Source organism: Alligator mississippiensis, chromosome 2 (assembly GCF_030867095.1).
Source record: "Alligator mississippiensis isolate rAllMis1 chromosome 2, rAllMis1, whole genome shotgun sequence".
NCBI lineage: Eukaryota > Metazoa > Chordata > Crocodylia > Alligatoridae > Alligator > Alligator mississippiensis.
This window is the reverse complement of record NC_081825.1, coordinates 198,962,331-198,980,628: the sequence shown is the minus strand read 5'-3', so window position 1 is coordinate 198,980,628 and position 18,298 is coordinate 198,962,331. Positions and strand designations below refer to the sequence as shown.

The window sequence follows — 18,298 nt, the reverse complement described above, 5'->3', positions numbered from 1 at the left end:
CACTGGAACAAAAGGTAGACAGCTAGTGACTTGCAAATGCACCCTGCAGATAAAAAGAGCTTGAAACTAATGAGAGAGATGTTTGCTTTTGTAGGGCTTGATGAGCTAATAAACTTTGTTCTTATGTTATCATTCACAGTAGTCTAACCTGCAAAAATTGAATCAATTCAGGCTCAGGCTTTTTGAATGCCTGTCCGTAGCCGAAATGCACATCTCTCTCTTGTGCCTTTGGAAATCTTCCTCTGTGCTTGCAGGTCATTTAGAAACAAATAATAGTGATAGGAGAAATGGTCCTTTACTTTGAGAGTCCAGCTTTATTTAACTTAGTGCATTTGTTTCCCTATGCTTTTATATGTATTCTTTTCTTTCAGAATTCTGCAAAAGGATTAACTGATCAAAAACAGAATGATCAAAGAAAGGTTTCTCAGGGAAGGTTGGTTTCTCGTTCCACTGGTTTTGAAAACTCCAAAGAGAAACTCTCTGAACAAAAAGAAAATTTTGATCCACTTAAGCGTATGGATAATTTACCCAAACCCTCCCCTTCAAGTAGTGATGCTGGCAAAACACTTAACACTTGTGCAGGTGCTTGTGAAAATGTACGTGGAAAACCATTCCTTAAGAAATCAAAAGAAAATGACTTTCCTTTAAGAACCCATGTCCAAGGACCAGGAATAGTTGCTATGGATCCAAAGTCAAAAAGTTCTGTGCCAGAACTGGTGGACCCTAAAGTTACTTGTAAACCAGAACTTAAAATGTGCGTAATGTCCCCTCCTCTGCTACGAGCTGTATCATGGGATAGTACAGAACCAGGACATAAAGAAAAAGCACTTTTTAAATTACCATCTGAAGAAGATAAAACTTATGCCGTTGGTAATAAATCCAGCAATCAGTTAACTAAAGCAACAGCATTCAAAGACCTCCAAATACAGGTTCAGCCCATTCGAATGCAGAAACTGACGAAGCTCAGAGAGGTGAGTTTTAGGATATAACTCCAGTCTAGGATATTGTAATGTTCTAGCATTGTACATAATGTGAATTGCTGTTCATGTGCATCAGAAAATAACATTATGAGTACTTAATTCTAGTCTACTACATCATAGCAGACTACATTGTAGTAACTCTAGTCTTGTAGCAGACTAAGGAAAAAAAAATTTTGTTCCTCTCAAAGATGGAATTGAGAATATTGGATAGAAAAGCATATGAAAACAATCTTATGTGTTCATCTGAAAACAATCTTGTTTGTTATTCTCATATGCATTGAACCATATGAAAACAATCTTATTTGTTCATTTTTTAATATTTGTCATACCAGAATATCAGACGCTACTAGATTTGATATTGGCTTGAGGGCTAGTGTTGTTCATCTAGTTGTTCATTTGCTAGAATTGGTTTAGTAAATGTTGGACTCCCGACACTGAGATGCAAGCACTTGATTTGAGCAAAAGACACTGCATGTGACATTTACATTGTTATTAATAGAACACGCCTGCTTAACATTTCAGCCATTTTAAAAACAGAGACCTGAACCAAAGACCTCTGATGTTAGTATAAAATGTATTTACTTCTGTGTTGTTGAATTAACCTATTTGTTAGATTAGACTATTATTAAGCTGATTAGCAATATTTCTAAATAGTTCTACTGGAAAAGTAACATTATGATATGGTATGTAAATATTATTTGTGCCAGGAAATGAATCTACTAAAAGCAACAGTTTATTGTTTTTAGGTTTAGTGTATTTACAGTCAACTTTTCTTATTTTATCCTTCACATTTTTATAATTACAGGAAAGCTTGTTCTAAAATGATAGGAAAAAACAGCAAATTTAACATAGCGTTTTGTTTTTATTTTGCTTTTGTGTTTTTAATGAACACCATGTGCATTGATTAGAGATTGAGATTTCCATAGAAAAAGTCCATAGTTTTTAGTTCCAAACAAACCATGATCTCTCCACAAGACATATATTGCTGTTTATATACTCATTTTTTGTCTCTAAGAAACAGTGTAATGGGAAAATATATATAATGTCAATGCAGAAGAAATATTAATTGTTTTCTTCTACTAGAAAGGTGAATATAAAACATAGTGGCATTTCAGTTTCAGATATTATACATGACATGTAAACAGGAAGAAGCTGATTAACTGTCTTGTCATTTCTGAGCAATACTTGGGAGTAAAATGATCTGTTTTAAACTCTAAGCAGATTTTTTAGATCCAAAAAGCTTTCCTTCCTGAGGATGTATCAACTAACATTATCTTAAAAAACTGCTTTAAAGTGTTACTTATACTCGTGTTTCCTTTTCTTCCCTGTCCTGTGCTTTCCTGCTTTTCCAGAACTTCTCTTACAACATGGCACATGTTGATCACTGGCATACATAGAAGTTGTTAAGTGTAGACTGAGAACTATGTATGGCCCTGGAGCAGATCCAGGCAGGGGTGCAATGGTGAAGTCATACCCCTTTTCTACTGTTTAGCACATGTGCCAGGGGCTCCAATTCCCTTGCAGGTCTGGATGCCTGAGTCCTTGCAGGAAGTGAGTACAGATCATAGGGGGTGCGGTTTGGGGGGGATGCTCAGCTGGAGCCCCTGGGCTGGCAGGGAACACCTGGAGGGACCAGGCAGGGAGCAGGAAGGGAGGATCTACCTGCTGTCATCACTACTGACCATGCTTGACCTAGTGGCAGAGGGAACCCCAGGGCTGCTTCTGCCTCACTCCAGCCAGGAGCTGCAGGGAGTGGCTGCAAAGTATGCTAGACTCAGCTGGGACCAGTGGAAGCAGAAGGCAGGTTTTCCCTTCATGTGCCTGCTTCACAGTCAGCAGGGGACAGCGTGGCTGAAGACAACAGCAATAGCAGGCCCCCCCCCTTTCTGCGCTCAGAGGCATAAATTGCAGTATTGGCATCCTGGGCATTGGGAGTGGGTAGGTGTGCAGCCAACACCTAAGGGGCCAGTTGCATCTGCTGCATACCCATTTTCAAAATCCTAGATCTGCCCATGTATGGACCCAGAAACAGGTCTAGGATTTCACAAAGGGGTGCGCACTTGCAGGGACTGGTGTTGTAGGGGTGGCTTCAGCCCCAATCCCAGCCTCCTTCCCCTGCTCCCCATAGTGGGAAAGTAACTCCATTTTCTCACCTGAATTTTCAAATGCCTTGGTATGTTAGAGCAAGAGTCTCCTAGGCAAAAGGCATTCAAAGGATAATGCCAGACTTACAGGGCCAAGTTCTCCCATGATGCAATGTTGCTGACTTCACTAGAATTAAACGAAGGATGAATTTGGCCTCTTAAGTCTAAAAGTAAATCTGTTTGTTACCTCAGTATTTCTCTATAATTTAGGTCTTGACTTTCTGATTTCATTTGTTCTTTTTCAAAATAATAGAATCATAGAAAATTAGTGTTGGAAGGAAACTCAGAAGGTCATCTAGTCCAACCCCCTGCACAAAGTAGGGCCATCACAAACTAGATCATCCCAGGCAAAGCTTTGTCTAGCTGGGTTTTGAAAACCTCCAAGGATGGAGCTTTCACCACCTCTCTGGGTAACCTGTTCCAGTGTTTCACTACCCTTCCAGTGAGAAGTTCTTCCTAATATCTAACATAAACTTCCCTTGCTACAACTTGAGACTGTTGCTCCTTGTTCTGTCATCTGCCACCACTGAGAGCAGTCTAGCTCCATCCTCTTTCAAACCCCACTTCAGAGAGTTGAAGGCTGCTATCAAACACCCATTCAGTCTTCTCTTCTCTAGAATAAATAAGCCCAGTTCCCTCAGTCTTTCCTCATAAGTCATGTGTCCCAGCCCCTTCACCATTTTCATTGCCCTCTGCTGGACTATCCAATTTATCCACATCTTTTTGTACTGGGGTGCCTAAAACTGAACACAGTGCTCCAGATGCGGTCTCAACAATGCTGAATAGAGGGGAATAATCACTTCCCTTGATCTGCGGGCAACATACCTACCAATACAGTCCAGTATGCCATTAGCCTTCTTGGCAACCAGGACACACTGCTGGCTCATATTCAGCTTATTGTCCACTGTAACCCCCAGGTCCTTTTCTGCAGAGCTGCTGCCCAGCCAGTCAGCCCCCGGCTTGTACTGGTGCATGGGATTGTTCCATCCTAAATGCAGGACTTTGCGCTTGTCCTTGTTGGATCTTGTGAAATTCCTTTTGGCCCAATCCTTCAATTTGTTTAGGTCACTCTGAATCCTTGCACTACCCTCCAGCATATCTGCTACTCCTCCCAGCTTGGTGTCATTTGAATAGTTGCTGAGGGTGCACTTTTACCCATCTTCAAGATCATTGATGAAGACACTGAACAAAACTGGTCCCAGGATTGACCCCTGGGGCACTCCACTTGATACTGGCTGCCTATTAGACATCAAGCCATTGATTACTACTCTCTGAACTTAGTGCTCCAGCCAGTTTCTATCCATCTTATGGTCCATTCATCCAAACTATACTTCCTTAGCTTGCCTGCAAGAGTGTTGTGGGAGACTGTATCAAAAGCCTCGCTAAAATCAAGGTACAACACATCCACTTGTCTCCTCGTATCCAGTCAATCACCTCGTCATAGAAGGCAACTGAGGGCTGCTCATTTCTTCCCCAAACTGTGCTGCCCAGTGCAGTAGTCTGGGAGCTGACCTTGCCTGTTAAGACTGAGGCAAAAAAGACATTGAGCACTTCAGCCTTTTCTACATCCTCTGTCACAAGTCTGCCTCCCCAATTCAGTAAGAGACCCACACTTTCTCTGATCTTCCTCTTGCTATTCACATACTCATAGAAACCCTTTTTGTTACCCTTCACATCCCTTCCCAGCTGCAACTCCAATTGCTTTGGCCTTCCTGACTTCATCCCTGCATGCCTGAGCAATACTCTTATACTTCTCCCTAGTTGTTTGTCCATGCTTCTACTTTTTATAAGCTTTGTTTTTGTGATATAGTTTACTGAAGAGTTCCCTACTAAGCCAAGCTGGTCTTCTGCCATACTTGCTAGTCTTCCTGTGCATCAGGATGGCTTGTTCCTGCACTCAGTAAAGCTTCTTGAAAGTACAGCCAGCTCTCCTGGACTCCTCTCCCCTTCAGACTGGCTTCCCAGAGGATCCTGCCCACCAGTTCCCTGAGGGAGTCTAAGTCTGCTTTTCTGAAGTCCAGGGTCCTTACTCTGCTGCTCTCCACTCTTTCTTTCCTTGGGCTTCTGAACACTATCATCTCATGGTCAGGTGGAAATGACTGCTCAGGTGGAATGAAATGTAAAAGTTAGGCACACACAAATTGGTATACATAAATTGTACCAAAGGCCCTAACACTAAAGAGGAGATGAATGAAACACATGACTTTTAATAGCAATAACCTAGTCAGAAGATCTTGTTACAGATCTTCAGCAGTTAATATGCAAGATGAACACAGTGTTTATATAAAAGAGACTCTCAAATTTTAAAGAAAAATATTTCACTCCATAGTATTATTTAGAACTGACAAGATAGTTACTCAATTTTTTCCTGTTTACATACTTTAAGATATAAAAGTATGTGCTGGAAATCCAGTTTCCTTAAAAAGGCACTTGAATCCTCTGATGGTGAATGCCATACTGATGACAAATCTTAAATAACATTAAATTTAAAAGAAATAGATATAGTAGCTGGAACTATAAATCAACACATGAAATATTATTCAGGTTACAGGAGATTAATTTTAGTTTTAACAGAGATCTCTCTCTCTCTCTCTCATGCAAAAAAAAGTGTTTATGAATTTTAAATGCACTTAGTAAAAGAATGTTATCAACTCTTTTTTATATACAAAGTTTAATCCTTTTTTTTTTGTTTTACAAGTTTCCAACTTGGGAGGTAAAGTGGCACCAATGTGTGCAATAACAGTGAGAAGCATTAGCTTACAACAGTAGCATTGTTTCTGGAGTAACTGACTGGAAACTGTGATAGAAACTTAGTTGAATATGCTTTTCTGAGTTTTCTGTCCTTTCCTACTGAGGCACTACATTCTGCTTGCTTTTACAAAATCTAGATTTTTTTCTTTGTTTTCTCCACTTGCAGAGAGAATTGAACCTCACTGATTGTTATTAATAAACACATTTTGCAAATCTTAAATTGCATTGAGCTGCCACAGTGGGTGACCATGAATTTACGTTGAAGACTACTTAGTCTGGGTATTTGATAATTAAAATGAATTTGATATTTGAGTGATGTTGTAGCTGTGACTGTCCAGAAATTGTGCAAGAAGCAAGGATTTTTTGGGTGATATCTCTTATTGAACCAACTGCACGGTTGGGATAAAGTTAGATGAGCTTTCAAATGCACGACTGCCTTGCATTCAAAAGCTTGCCTAACTTTATCCCAACCAAGCAGTTGGTTCAGTAAAAGATACCATCCCAAAATATCTTTCCTTTTGATACCATTTTATACTTGAATTTCAAAGTAATTTAATTTAATGTGGCTACAAATAATAGTAGCATGTACAGATGTGTATTCCATAAATATAGTTTTCAAAGTTAGTTTCCACTGTTCTGTGATATTTAACTTGAGCCTTTTTATTATGTTATATAGAAACACTTACATTTTTCTCAACAGGAACATATTCTGTTGCGAAATCAAAACTTAGTTGGACTTAAACTGCCTGACCTTAGTGAAGCAGCTGAACAGGAAAGAGGTGCAGTATCATGAATGCTTTTTAAAATTCTGCTAATATGAAAGAAACTGTCCTGTATTTACTCTTCTATAAGAACAGTTATGTTTCTCTGAAGCATCAATATGTTCCTCTAAATGAGGGTTCACTACTGAGCAGATTCATTTCATAGTGGGGTCCTGCAGGGATCAGTTCTCAACTGTCTGCAATTTAACATTTTTCTCCATGGTCTGGAAGAAAATATAATATCACAAAGATTTTGAGGAGTTACAAATAATAAAGAGGACACCTCACTGATAAGACGCAATCTGAAGTCTTTCTAAATTGGACCAGAAAAGTACTATGGGTTTCAGTGAGGCCAAATATAAAGTCCACACATCTATAAACAGGGCATTTAAGCTGTACAAATAGGGGAAGCATGTTGGATAATTATGAATGTGAGCTTGCAGTGTGAGGCTGGGCTAATTTGGCTCTTGGATGTATAAACAGGATATGAAACTGAAGCAGGGAGTTTGTTACCTACATATTTGGTACTTGGTACTATGGCAACTATGACTGGAATACTGTCCCCAATACTAGTGTCTACAATTCAAAAAGGATGTTAACAAGAATTCACAAAAGAGCCAGGAGAAATACAGGTTTGCAAAATCAGCTGGATAGTGAAAGATTCACAAGCTTAGTCTATTTATAACAATATCAAATGCCTAGAAATGAAGTTAGATGAATTAAGACTATGGACAGCAAGACCTGTTGATGCTGAGGGTAATTTACCTTTGAAACAGTTTACCAAGGGTTGTGGCAAACTCTGCATCAATAGAAATTCTTAAATATAGATTGAATGCTTTTCTAAAAGATACTCAGTAGTTCAAATAGGAATTCTGGGAAGTCTGCTTAGGCTGGAGATTGAACCAAATGGCCACAAGGTTATTACCTGGCCTTATAATTTGTATGAAAGTAAAAATGAGAGAAGCTTAATTCATGCTCGCTTGGAGTTCGATACAAAACTTCTGAAATAATTCTATTGACTTCATCATTTCATACATCTTAAGGCTTGAACAGATCAGCTAGTATGTTCTCTTATGTAACACGGACCACAGAATTTCACCCAATAATTCTCCATCAAGTACATAATTTTGCGTTAGAGCTTATCTGTTAAAAATTATAGAGTTCAAATGACAGTAAATCTACCTCATCTCTAAATAAGTTGTTCCAGAAATGAATTATCCAAATCCTTAAACTAGATGTAGCTTCCTATGCATCTCAATTGGAAGCAGATTTTCCAGACTGACTCATTCTCTGAGCACGTTCCAATTTTTCAACATCTCTTTTGAAGGGAAAGCCCATAGGATGATATCTTATCCTCATAGAAGTCATTACCAAAGTTCCTATTAACATTAGTAGAGCTAGAATTTCATCTTAAGAGGCCTTGAAGGCTTGAGACATAGGTGAACCAGTATACTCATGTTACCTTTCTGTATCATGAGGTTTGAGGTGATTGTATGGACCGCATGGTGAGAAGGTTTTTAAATGAACAGGTAATTTTCTCTTGCCTCAAGAAGGGTGATAAAGCATATGAACTCCATGGGGCTTCTTGATATATACAAGTATGAAAAAAACAAATATTAGTAATAGGAGAGTAGAGGATAAGACTGGTGGTTGCAATGCCGGATTTTTAAGGTTGGTCACTAAATCCATATTTAAATTCTTGCAGGGCAGGAACAGAGCAAGAAGACTCAGTAAAGCAGGGGCAAACTGTCCTCTGTTCCTTTACCCTTAGTTCAGTTACACAGAAAAATAGTTAAGATATTCTTTTAAGAAGTGATATGAACTACAGAATCATGGAAAGTTGCATCATAGTACCTGCAACATGAATAAAACTGCAGTCAAAGGCACAACTTTTCCTCCCATCCTACTCAATTATTGTAAGGGGATCTTGCATGTAGTTGTATTAGTGGGCCTAGTCTTTTAGCCTTACTTAGTATATTATATATTCCTTATTTTCAGCAAACCCATATTTGTAGGCCTGATTATGACTATTGTCTTTAAAATCTTGCATGTGGCTTTGGGAGGAACATATTTTTAAATTCTAAGAATTATTTTACATAAAGCCAATGGTAAATGTTCAGCAAACATATAAAGAGTCAGTCACATTTACAGACCGACTCCTTGACCTCACTGGGAAAAGCAGCAAGGACTAGAATTCTTTGTTTGTTAAGGAGCCTCTCACTTCCTTGCATTGTAATGAATCCATCTAATGTCTTTTAATGGGGGTAATATTTTACCTAAGCCACATCGCAATAACCAAGCTGCTGACAGTTTCCCATGCTATGAATCATGCAAGCTGGGTCTAACCATGTTATATTATCAGTGCCAAGTTGTCTCTATCATCTTGGGTTATATAGTAAACACTGCTTTGCAACTACATATATGTTAAATAAATAAGTGGACCCAGTAAATTGAAGACATTGTGTTGCTGGGCTGGCTCATAGTCTGAGGGGATGTACACAATAGTGCTAAGTTATGCCCTGGACTTTTTAAATGTTAAAGAGATGCAGAAAACAAGAAGTAAATATTTAATCTGCTACATAATAGAAAGACAATCTACTCCCATTAAGCTTCTCTTACTCAAAGGATTACTATTAACATATTTTTTTAAAAAGAAACAGAGCTTTTTCTAACATATTTTCCAAGCCCAAGGTGTCCGTTAAAGAAGAAGATTCTACCCAGCAAAAGTGAACATGAGTCCTCAGGTTTTTACTGCTGCATTTTCCAGAATATCGGTATATTGTAGAAACAAGGCTAACCTTGCAGTTATTACCATCAAGGTAGTCAGAAATCAGTGTTAGAATCATGATGTTTGCTTTTCGTAGACCTTGGTGAGGGAGACAGTAGAGGGTTCCTGGTATTAGGAAATCATGTGACCACTATTTCAGCACAATAATATATTGAAATGCACTTAAAGTCATGTCTTGGTCCTAGTGAAGAAATTGAAAATATATGGCCACAATTCAGTGTCACTCTTCCAAGTTGCACTGAATGAACTTGGAGGTCAAAAGAGGTGGCTATAATATATCCATCAGGCTTTTGGGGGAAAGGAAGAGTGAAGCTATAGGTTATGGTGACTTTGTTTATGTCAGCAGCCTTGAACAAAACATTTGATAAATGACAGTAAAGTTGACCCCCATTGGAACAAAATACAAAACATAACTGAAAAAATTCCAAACTGATATTACTGTTAAAACTAGAAGGTAAAAGATCGGGTTCAGTGTACAGTAGTCTACCTATTCTTGTTCAATTTGTGCATTTCTAGAGTACTTATTGGAAAAGAATCCCTGTTCCATGTGCATTCAGAGGTTCTGTGACCTACCAAAATATTCATTATTTCATTCCTTTCACTAGACAGATTAATGTTTGGAATCATTATTTTTGCATATATGAGTATAATAAATATTATAATTATGAAATTGATGATAAATAAGTATATGGGACAAAGGCAGTGCCCATTTCAAGCTGCAGAGACTAAAAGCAGGATTTTCAAAAGTGCTCAGTATAAGCCCAACTGCTATCAGTGGAAGCAGTGGTAAAACTTCCATTGTCTTAAATAAGAGCAGAGTTAGGTCAATATTGAACAGTTCTGAAAATTACATTCCATTTGCCCAGGGTCACTGGTTTCCTAATTATCATATGACTTTTGAAAGCAACTTAATGGTAAAAAGATTATTTTTTTTGTGGAATTCCCCTTAGGCTCTTCACCTGTACCTTCCCCAACTGAGGAAGATGCAAAGAATAGCTCTGATGTCATGCCTAGCATTCCTGATACCCTGCTGCGAAAACTCCGTGTGCATAAATCTCTTCCAGGAAGGTAAATCTATTATAGTCATTCTCAATCTTTGTATTCTTGAGGCACCCCTCATTAGACTCATGGTACCCCTTGAAAAATGCCAGCTCTTAGCTCTCACTCATTTTTACTATGAAAAAATAATAGACCAGTTCTTTTATTAGAAGGAATTTAGAAAGACCACAACATTTCAGAAAGGTTTTTGACACTATAGATTCCTATTTGAAATCCCTGGTGCAGCCAGACAAGCATGTATGTGCTTTTGAAGCACTTTAAAATGCTCATGATGCATGTCAAAAGGTTCTCCACACTGCATATTTGCAGTACAGAGCATACCAGGACTGCATGATCTGTACATGTATCTGGTACCAGGATACCAGATACACCAGTATCTTAAAAAAATGATTTAAAAAAAAAAAAGCGGGGTGGTGCATGTGGTTGCAGAATGCACCACCCAAAACCACAGCCTCACTGGTAAGAGCCATGCTCCGGTTGCTGGCCAGGCTCCATTGTGCCCAAGTCACCACCATTGCAGTTCCAGGATGCCTCCAGTAACGCTGTTGGAGCCAACCCAGGTGCTTGCCCCGGCCTTCCCTACCTCACACAGGGCAATTTTCCATGCGCCAGAGCACACATGCAGAGGCGTTCCCTGGGGACAAGTGGCTGCTATTTGTCCCCAGGGAAACACATGTATGCACTCATCTGAATGCGCTCTTTGAATTGATCTTATGGATCATGTGTAGGTGTTTGCACAACTAAGAGTGCTAAAATTATGTGGCATCTTTAAAAGCAACTCATGGCACCGCAGTGTGCCGTGGTACCCTGGCTGAGAAGCACTGCCTTAATAGGTGAATGAGGACAGCATCTGCTAAAAATATGCTAATTGCTTCCATCAAAGTACCGTTGAGCAATTCTGCACATGTATGAGATCTGTACCTAGAGTTTTCTGTATTACTATTGTTGGAAAGAGGATCTGCAGCTGTATCTTATTTATACTGCAGTATTTTTAAAAAGTATAGCGCTCCAACTTTCAGAAATACAAACACAGAGAACACCTTTTTAAAGAATAATTTCAAATGTATAAATCTGTGAATGTCTTATAAACATGATTTGAAACCTACAGATATGTTCCTTATGCAGATTGTACACAGATCTGTTAACTCTCATGGTTCCCTCCCCCCCCCCCCCCCCACACACACACACACTTGAAGCAACAGACATAAACAAGTACTGGAAATGTTAATTTTTTGATAGAAGTAATATTGTCAGATCAGATTGCTCTTGCCCTGGTAAAATCTGGGCAAGGAAAATTCTGCAGAGATCCCCTATGCAACTTTTCCCTTTCCTCTTAATAATTGCTCCAGGCACTGGAGTTTGCCAGTGTGCAGATTGCCTGCAAGGCCTGTCCACAAAATCCACAAATCTCAAGGAGTATGCGAGTGTCCAGAGCTCTTGACACAGAGATCCTGTACCTCTGCCACACAGGTCTGGAGTCTCTCCCTTGTCTTCCCACTTCAGGCCATGGCTGCCCTGCTCTTCCCTCTAAAGCAGAAGGAGCGTGTCTACCACATACAGTGCTCTAGGAAAAAACTAACTATAGAAACTTAGGGCTGAAAGAGGCCTCAGAAAACCATGTGGTCCATCCGCCTGTTCTAAGGCAGAACCAAGGGGACTGAGACCACCCTTGGGAGAGATTTGTCTATAGTTTTTCTTAAAATGAGTTTTTGTTCATTTCTTGTGCTCTTTGCCACCCAATCTTGACGTGCTTTTTTTATATGCTGTGATTTTAACAGAGGGGTTTTTGTTTAGTTTAAAAAAAAATCTATAATCTGAAACTATCTCACTAAAATTATGTGTCCTAAACAGTATGTACACCCAGTGAAGCAAAGGGTCTTGTGAAATGTTCATTCACTACATGGTCACTACATGGCTTGTTCAATAGGCAACAGCTGTACAGGAATACATGTTTTGTACTACTGTACTCTTTAGACACTGAACAAATAATGATATCTAGTGGATTAACCAACCGAATCTCAAAGTTATTTATATACATTTTATACAAATTGAGTAAGAATCATCTCTCTTATACAGAGAGGTAGGCAGAGGCATAGTGCAGGGCAGTGGCAGAAAGGCCAAAGAACACCACAACTCGCTGGGCGGGCAGGTGGGCCACACACAAAATGCAGGAGGCCCCCTGGCTTTTCCAGCCACTGTGTCTCTCTCCCCCCCCCCCCCCCCCCAACGTCATTACGCCACTGGTGCAGGGCAGACTTGTCCAAAATCACACAGTGAGCCAGCAGCATCAAGCCAGTTGTCCTAACTGTTCTAAAATAATTACAAACACTCTCCATCCCAGTTAGACTACTCAAAGAACCAGTTTCATCCTGGTTCATGTGGGGGTGCACCAAGGATGAATTTGACCTAACAGAAGTTTTTGCATAAGCTACAGTGATTTTTAGCAACAGTACATCTGTACCATAAGACATCTTTGTACCATACATGTAATTGCTGTGTAATTATGTGTAACAATCCATGTTATATGTGTATATATGTATTTATGTACAGTTTGTGTGTGCATGTGGTACTGATCACGAAACATGCACTGTGTTCAAGCTTCATATAAGTGAATCTTTTATTTAGCAAGTGATGCAGTTGCAGCTGCAAGAGACTCTTATTTATTTATATTCAGTTAGGTAATAAAGACAAAAGCAATTTAGTACCTTAGAACAAAATAACTGACTTTGCATACCTGGTAAATACCTAGCAAGGGGAACTTCAGCTTTCATAAAAACAGTCTTCTACCAGAAAGTACATCCAGGCCATTGAATGAATGCAGAAATGACCTTTGCACCCTTATTGTACATGTGTTAGAGTCTCCCAGCCCAAATGAAGGAAGTGCTATTTCCTGGTCATTTTATCATTATTCATTTTGTTTTGTTGTACTGTCCTATAACACTGGCAGATGCTTACATAGTACTCACCTTATTTTGGAAAAAAAAAGAGAAGTCAGCTCTACACCAATACAGGAAATGAAAAGGCCTTTACTTTGCATACAAAAGTCGAGTGACAGAACAATAAATGAACATTATTAAAATATAACCTGGAGCATATCAAACACTGAACTTGCCAAGCAGCAGACATCTGCTTAGAATAACAATTAGTAATCAATTAGTAATAAGACTACTCTAGCAAGAACTATTTCTTTCCCATATGATAAGACATATTGGTCTCTTCCGCTCTACATACGAATGCTACCCCACCCTTTCCAAAAATATCAGACATTCTAAACTGTCCTGTTTGGGATTAACATTTCACCCAAAATGAGAATAATAATCCAACCTGCTGGGCAGTGTGTTTTACCCATAAAATGCACAACAGGCATGCTAATCACTTCTTTCATCATTAGCCATGATGTAAGTAAAACTAGTACTGGTACTCCTTTCAGACATTGTCTATTTTGTTCTCTTACATAAGGGATGTGGGTCCTGTTTACCAATGACATCTTCCTGAACATACATTTTAGGGGATGGATCAAAACCAGAACCTCCAAACTAAAATCCAAAGGAATGAGGGTAGGAAGAGGACTTCAAATTTTGAAATTCTTCAGATCAGAAAACGCTACTAGGCTTTTGGTTCCAGGTTAGGTCTAAAACCAGCATGGGTTCATTTTCTTGTTCAGCTGCAAGTGAAATTCATAAGAATAGTCAATGATCGCAGTACAATTTCTTTGCTACTGCCAACTACCAGTGCAGTAACAATAAGACCTGGAATACTTTATGTGCATCAGTCTCTATATTAATTTGATTTGCCTATCTATATAGACTTTCATGCTTTCCTCATCGTGTCATCTGAGTCCTATATAGGCACTGAAGACTGGTACTGATCCCAACACATTCAGCTGTTACCAATCTCAAAAGCTTCTCCCTTGTTTTTTCCTTACATATTCATGGTTCCTCAATATGCCACCACTACACATTTTTGAGTCATATGTAACACTGTACTGAATTTTAAAGCAATCTTAGTTTAATTTTAACAAAAATATCATTTTGATAAATGTACTAAATGCTATGTTTTTGTTACAGCCCCCCTGCACTTACTGAAAAAGAAGTTGAGGTAAGTCTGTTGCTAAACTCACAGATTTTTAAAGCCACAAAAGGTACCTTTATAATTATCTGTTCTGGCCTCTTGCATAACATGATGTAACTTTTGGCTGAACAAGAAATTATAGAAAACAGTCTGTCCTGATTTTAAAATTTCAAGCGACAAAGAATTAATCACATCCTTTGGTAAATTGCTCCAATGATTGATTGACATTACAGTTAAAAGCCTATGTCTTCTTTCAAATTTGAATTTGTCATGAAAACTTCATAGCTATCTATAATTCCGGTTGTGTTCTTAATTCTACATTCCATTTTATATATATAAAATTAATTTTTTATCATGGTAGTACTATGTTTTCTATGCTATGTTGCATTGCATCCTTTTTAACATATAGTTGCTTTATTGAACTGGGAGGATCTCTGGTCTGTTACAGAATAATTTACCAGTTGTATATGTACTAAGTTGGAACATGGTGCTGACCTCATCACCTCCTTATGGTGCTGAGGTTAAAGAAACAGTGGAGCCCTGCCTCCACTGCTCCCATGGGCCTCAGTGGCCTGAAAACTGGGCACATGTATCTTTACATGTATGTACGGCTGCAAACATGAATACCCCCAAACATAAGATGGATACATTGGGATAACACAAGCCTAAATTTTAGACTGCTTATTATAATGGGGGAAATATTTTGCCTGAAACCTTTTTTGAAGAAGAAGAAAAAGATAGTTTTAGATCAACTATAGCATTCAATTAATTTGTATTAATCTTAGCAATTGTTCTGGTTAAAAAAAACCTTAAAAATGCTCTGAAAAAAATGTTTGGTATTGGTATTTGTAAATTAAGTTATTTCAATATGAGTTTTTTAATACGTTTAATTTTAAATTTATTTTTGTTTTTATTTAAAATTAGTAAAACACTCAAACTCAATCATGATTGATTGATTGATTTGGGGTTAATTGTTTTGTTTCCAGTCCAAATTTTTTTTTCATTAGCCTTTCCACCCCAAAAACTGAAAAATTTCATTTCATGTCAACCAGAAATAATTTTCTGGAACTGCTGATAAAGTGAAAATAACTTATTTACACAGCTCTACTACTAGTGGCTTATAACTAATCAAGTGGAAATGGAGTTGCTACTTAATACTTCTGAGTATCAGCCCTAGCGTACCTAAAATTTAGGGATCAGAAATTGAGAGTAATTTTTTAAAATGTGAATTAAATAATTTAAACTTGTAACAAGTATTAATATATTGAATGGAAAATAATATTCAAACACTGGTTCAACAGAATAAAGTGTACCAGTAAATCATTTTTAGTGGCTGCTGTTGATGGCATTTGTCTTGGGTAAAGTATTTCCAGTAAATGATGAGTTCATTTCTGGATTTCCTTTGCACACTGTCTGTTAAAAGACCTTGGGGACACTTGGGGAAAGTCCAGCGATATAGTATAGACCTATTGTGACTCTGATACTTTCGGCTGGCTTTCTTCATTGTGTATGTCATGCTATGTCATGAAATTTCAAAAAATTCTCAGGAAATGAGAAAAACCATCACATTTATTATAACTAATCTAAAAGAATAAGTGAAAAGATAACCTTTGCAGGTAATACTCTCATTTTATGGTATTTTCAGCCTGATACTACAGTCCTTACTCGGGTACGAGTACCTACTAAGATCAGGCAAACAACTTTTGGTAATATTTTTGCAAGAATTAAAGCTTATATAATACAGGCACATCTACAAATGCTGTTTCTTTTACACCCAACAGAATGTATTTGTACAACTTTCCTTGGCTTTTAGAAATGATAGCTACACCTTGGAATCCAGAATTAATCAGGCAGAGAGAGAGAGGAATCTTACTGAGGAGGACACTGAGAAGGAACTGGAAAACTTTAAAGCAGCTATTACGGTAAGAAGATAAAATAAATTCCCCTCTTTCTCTTTCTCAAGGAATAGAAGCACAACATATTTATAATGTAATCAGCCTTAATGTTGGTGTAAAGAATGAGCAGAGGTAAGATGTACATTGCTAGACCTGTGTAATTTGCTTGCATTCAATGTAAAAATGCCCTAGGAGAAACTGTGGTAAGCTGTACTGCTTTACATGTTGTGTGTCTACAGTGTGTCCAAAAGTAGCAATTTGAACAGTTAGCTTCCTACTTAATGACAGGGTGCTATAATCAGAGATGACATCGAGCAGGGTGCGAGGCCCAGGGCAAATCAGCCTGTGCGGGGCCCACCCCCAGATACGAGGAAGCCAGCAGCAGATTTGGTGGCGGAGAGAGAGGGTGCCAAGTGGCCGGATGTGAAGCTGGCAGCAGCATGGAGTTGCCATGCTGCTCCGCCCGGCTCCGCAGGGCCCCACAAAGCGCGGGGCCTGAGGTAGTCGCCCTGATTTACCCCTACCTAGGGACAGCCCTGGCTATAATAGCAGGCTATTCCATGTAGCTATCCTAGGACAGCAGCTTATCTGTCTCACTATATCAGTGTACAAAAACAATGTAAGTGACACAAATGTGAACATGTCATGTATGGGCCCTCAGTGACACTGATAAGACCTCACCAACATCAGTGCAATTACACTCACTAACACTAGGTGTGAATTTTATTCAGAAACATTGGTTTTGCTCCCTTTCACCATAATTTCACCATAACAATATTACCGGTCAAAATCAGAGAAGGATGCCTGGGCTTTATTACCTGGAGCAAGGTTATGTTCAATTGAAATGCAATCATCTGAAGCTCATCACTGGGGAGTTGGCAAGGGGGAGGGGGAAGACAGCTATTGTGCCAGTCTGTCAGAAGGTGCAATATATGCACATATGCTTTTCTATACAAGTGAGTCAGTCTAACAGGAAGAGTTTGCCTCCTCTCCTCCAAGGGTGCTGGGACAAGTTTGCAGAAGGGATAGGGAGATGTTAAAGGGAGCTGAGTTGTGTTTGTGATCTGTAGGTTGTGGTGTAGATCAGAGGATGTCTAGTTTTCCCTTGTTTCTGGGCTCGTAGGTCACCACATGGGGACAGGAAAGAATATTTTCCTCTCCTGTTGCTACAGGTGTCAAGGTTTTCTTTTGTCTTCCTTGGAAGCATTGGGCATTGGCTGCAGCCAAGGCTAGGAAGTTTGACAGGGGTGTGCCAGTGCCCCTTCTTAAAAAGCCCACAGGTTTCTGGCTACAGGGTCTTGCTCTTTCAATCAATCAATCAATCAATCAAAAGAAAATAACCCACAATCAGATTGGCATGAACTGTGAGAGTTTTTGCCTTCTTCTGCAGCAGAGAGGCATAGTCCTTTTCTTTGGATCTCTGGAGTATGTTCAACAGCTGTGCCTTGTTGAATCAACTGTGCCTGTTTGAGAGAGTTTTTCATAAGTTTTTCATAAGTTTTTAAGAATAGCTTATCTATGATGGGTTAGATAGGGATGATTCTGCCTTGAACAGGGAGTGTACTAGATCACCTCCTTGAGGTCCCTTCCAACTTACTCTTCACCACCACTCTTCAGAACAGTAAATTTGTTGAGAAAGGGTTGGACTTTCTTGTCACTCAGTAACGAACCTAATTAGACAATTTATATAAGATGTTGAAAAAAGTTCAAGATCTTGTCGCAGGGCACAAAGGTGCCCTGCTCCTGGAGGGATGGAGGCTGCCTGGGAAGAGGCCCAGAGAGAGAGAGACAGAAGCCCAGGTACAGGTTGCCAGGGCAACAAGCCAGAGGGTAAATTAGTCTGCACCTG

The 18,298-nt window shown here is 39.0% G+C and overlaps 1 protein-coding gene across 3 annotated transcripts in view; it reads left to right on the top strand.

Moving 5' to 3' along the window:
• IRAG1 (inositol 1,4,5-triphosphate receptor associated 1) overlaps positions 1–18,298 on the top strand; it is a 115,053-nt gene that overhangs the window by 70,818 nt on the left and 25,937 nt on the right. For all 3 annotated transcript variants that reach the window (XR_009460035.1, XR_009460036.1, XM_019476745.2), the window contains 5 exons: positions 372–971; positions 6,576–6,654; positions 10,375–10,492; positions 14,551–14,581; positions 16,336–16,476. Coding sequence is in view for 1 of the 3 variants with exons in the window: in XM_019476745.2 (XP_019332290.2) it covers positions 372–971; positions 6,576–6,654; positions 10,375–10,492; positions 14,551–14,581; positions 16,336–16,476 (969 nt within the window). In the remaining 2 variants the exon portion in view is untranslated. The remainder of the gene's footprint in view (positions 1–371; positions 972–6,575; positions 6,655–10,374; positions 10,493–14,550; positions 14,582–16,335; positions 16,477–18,298) is intronic.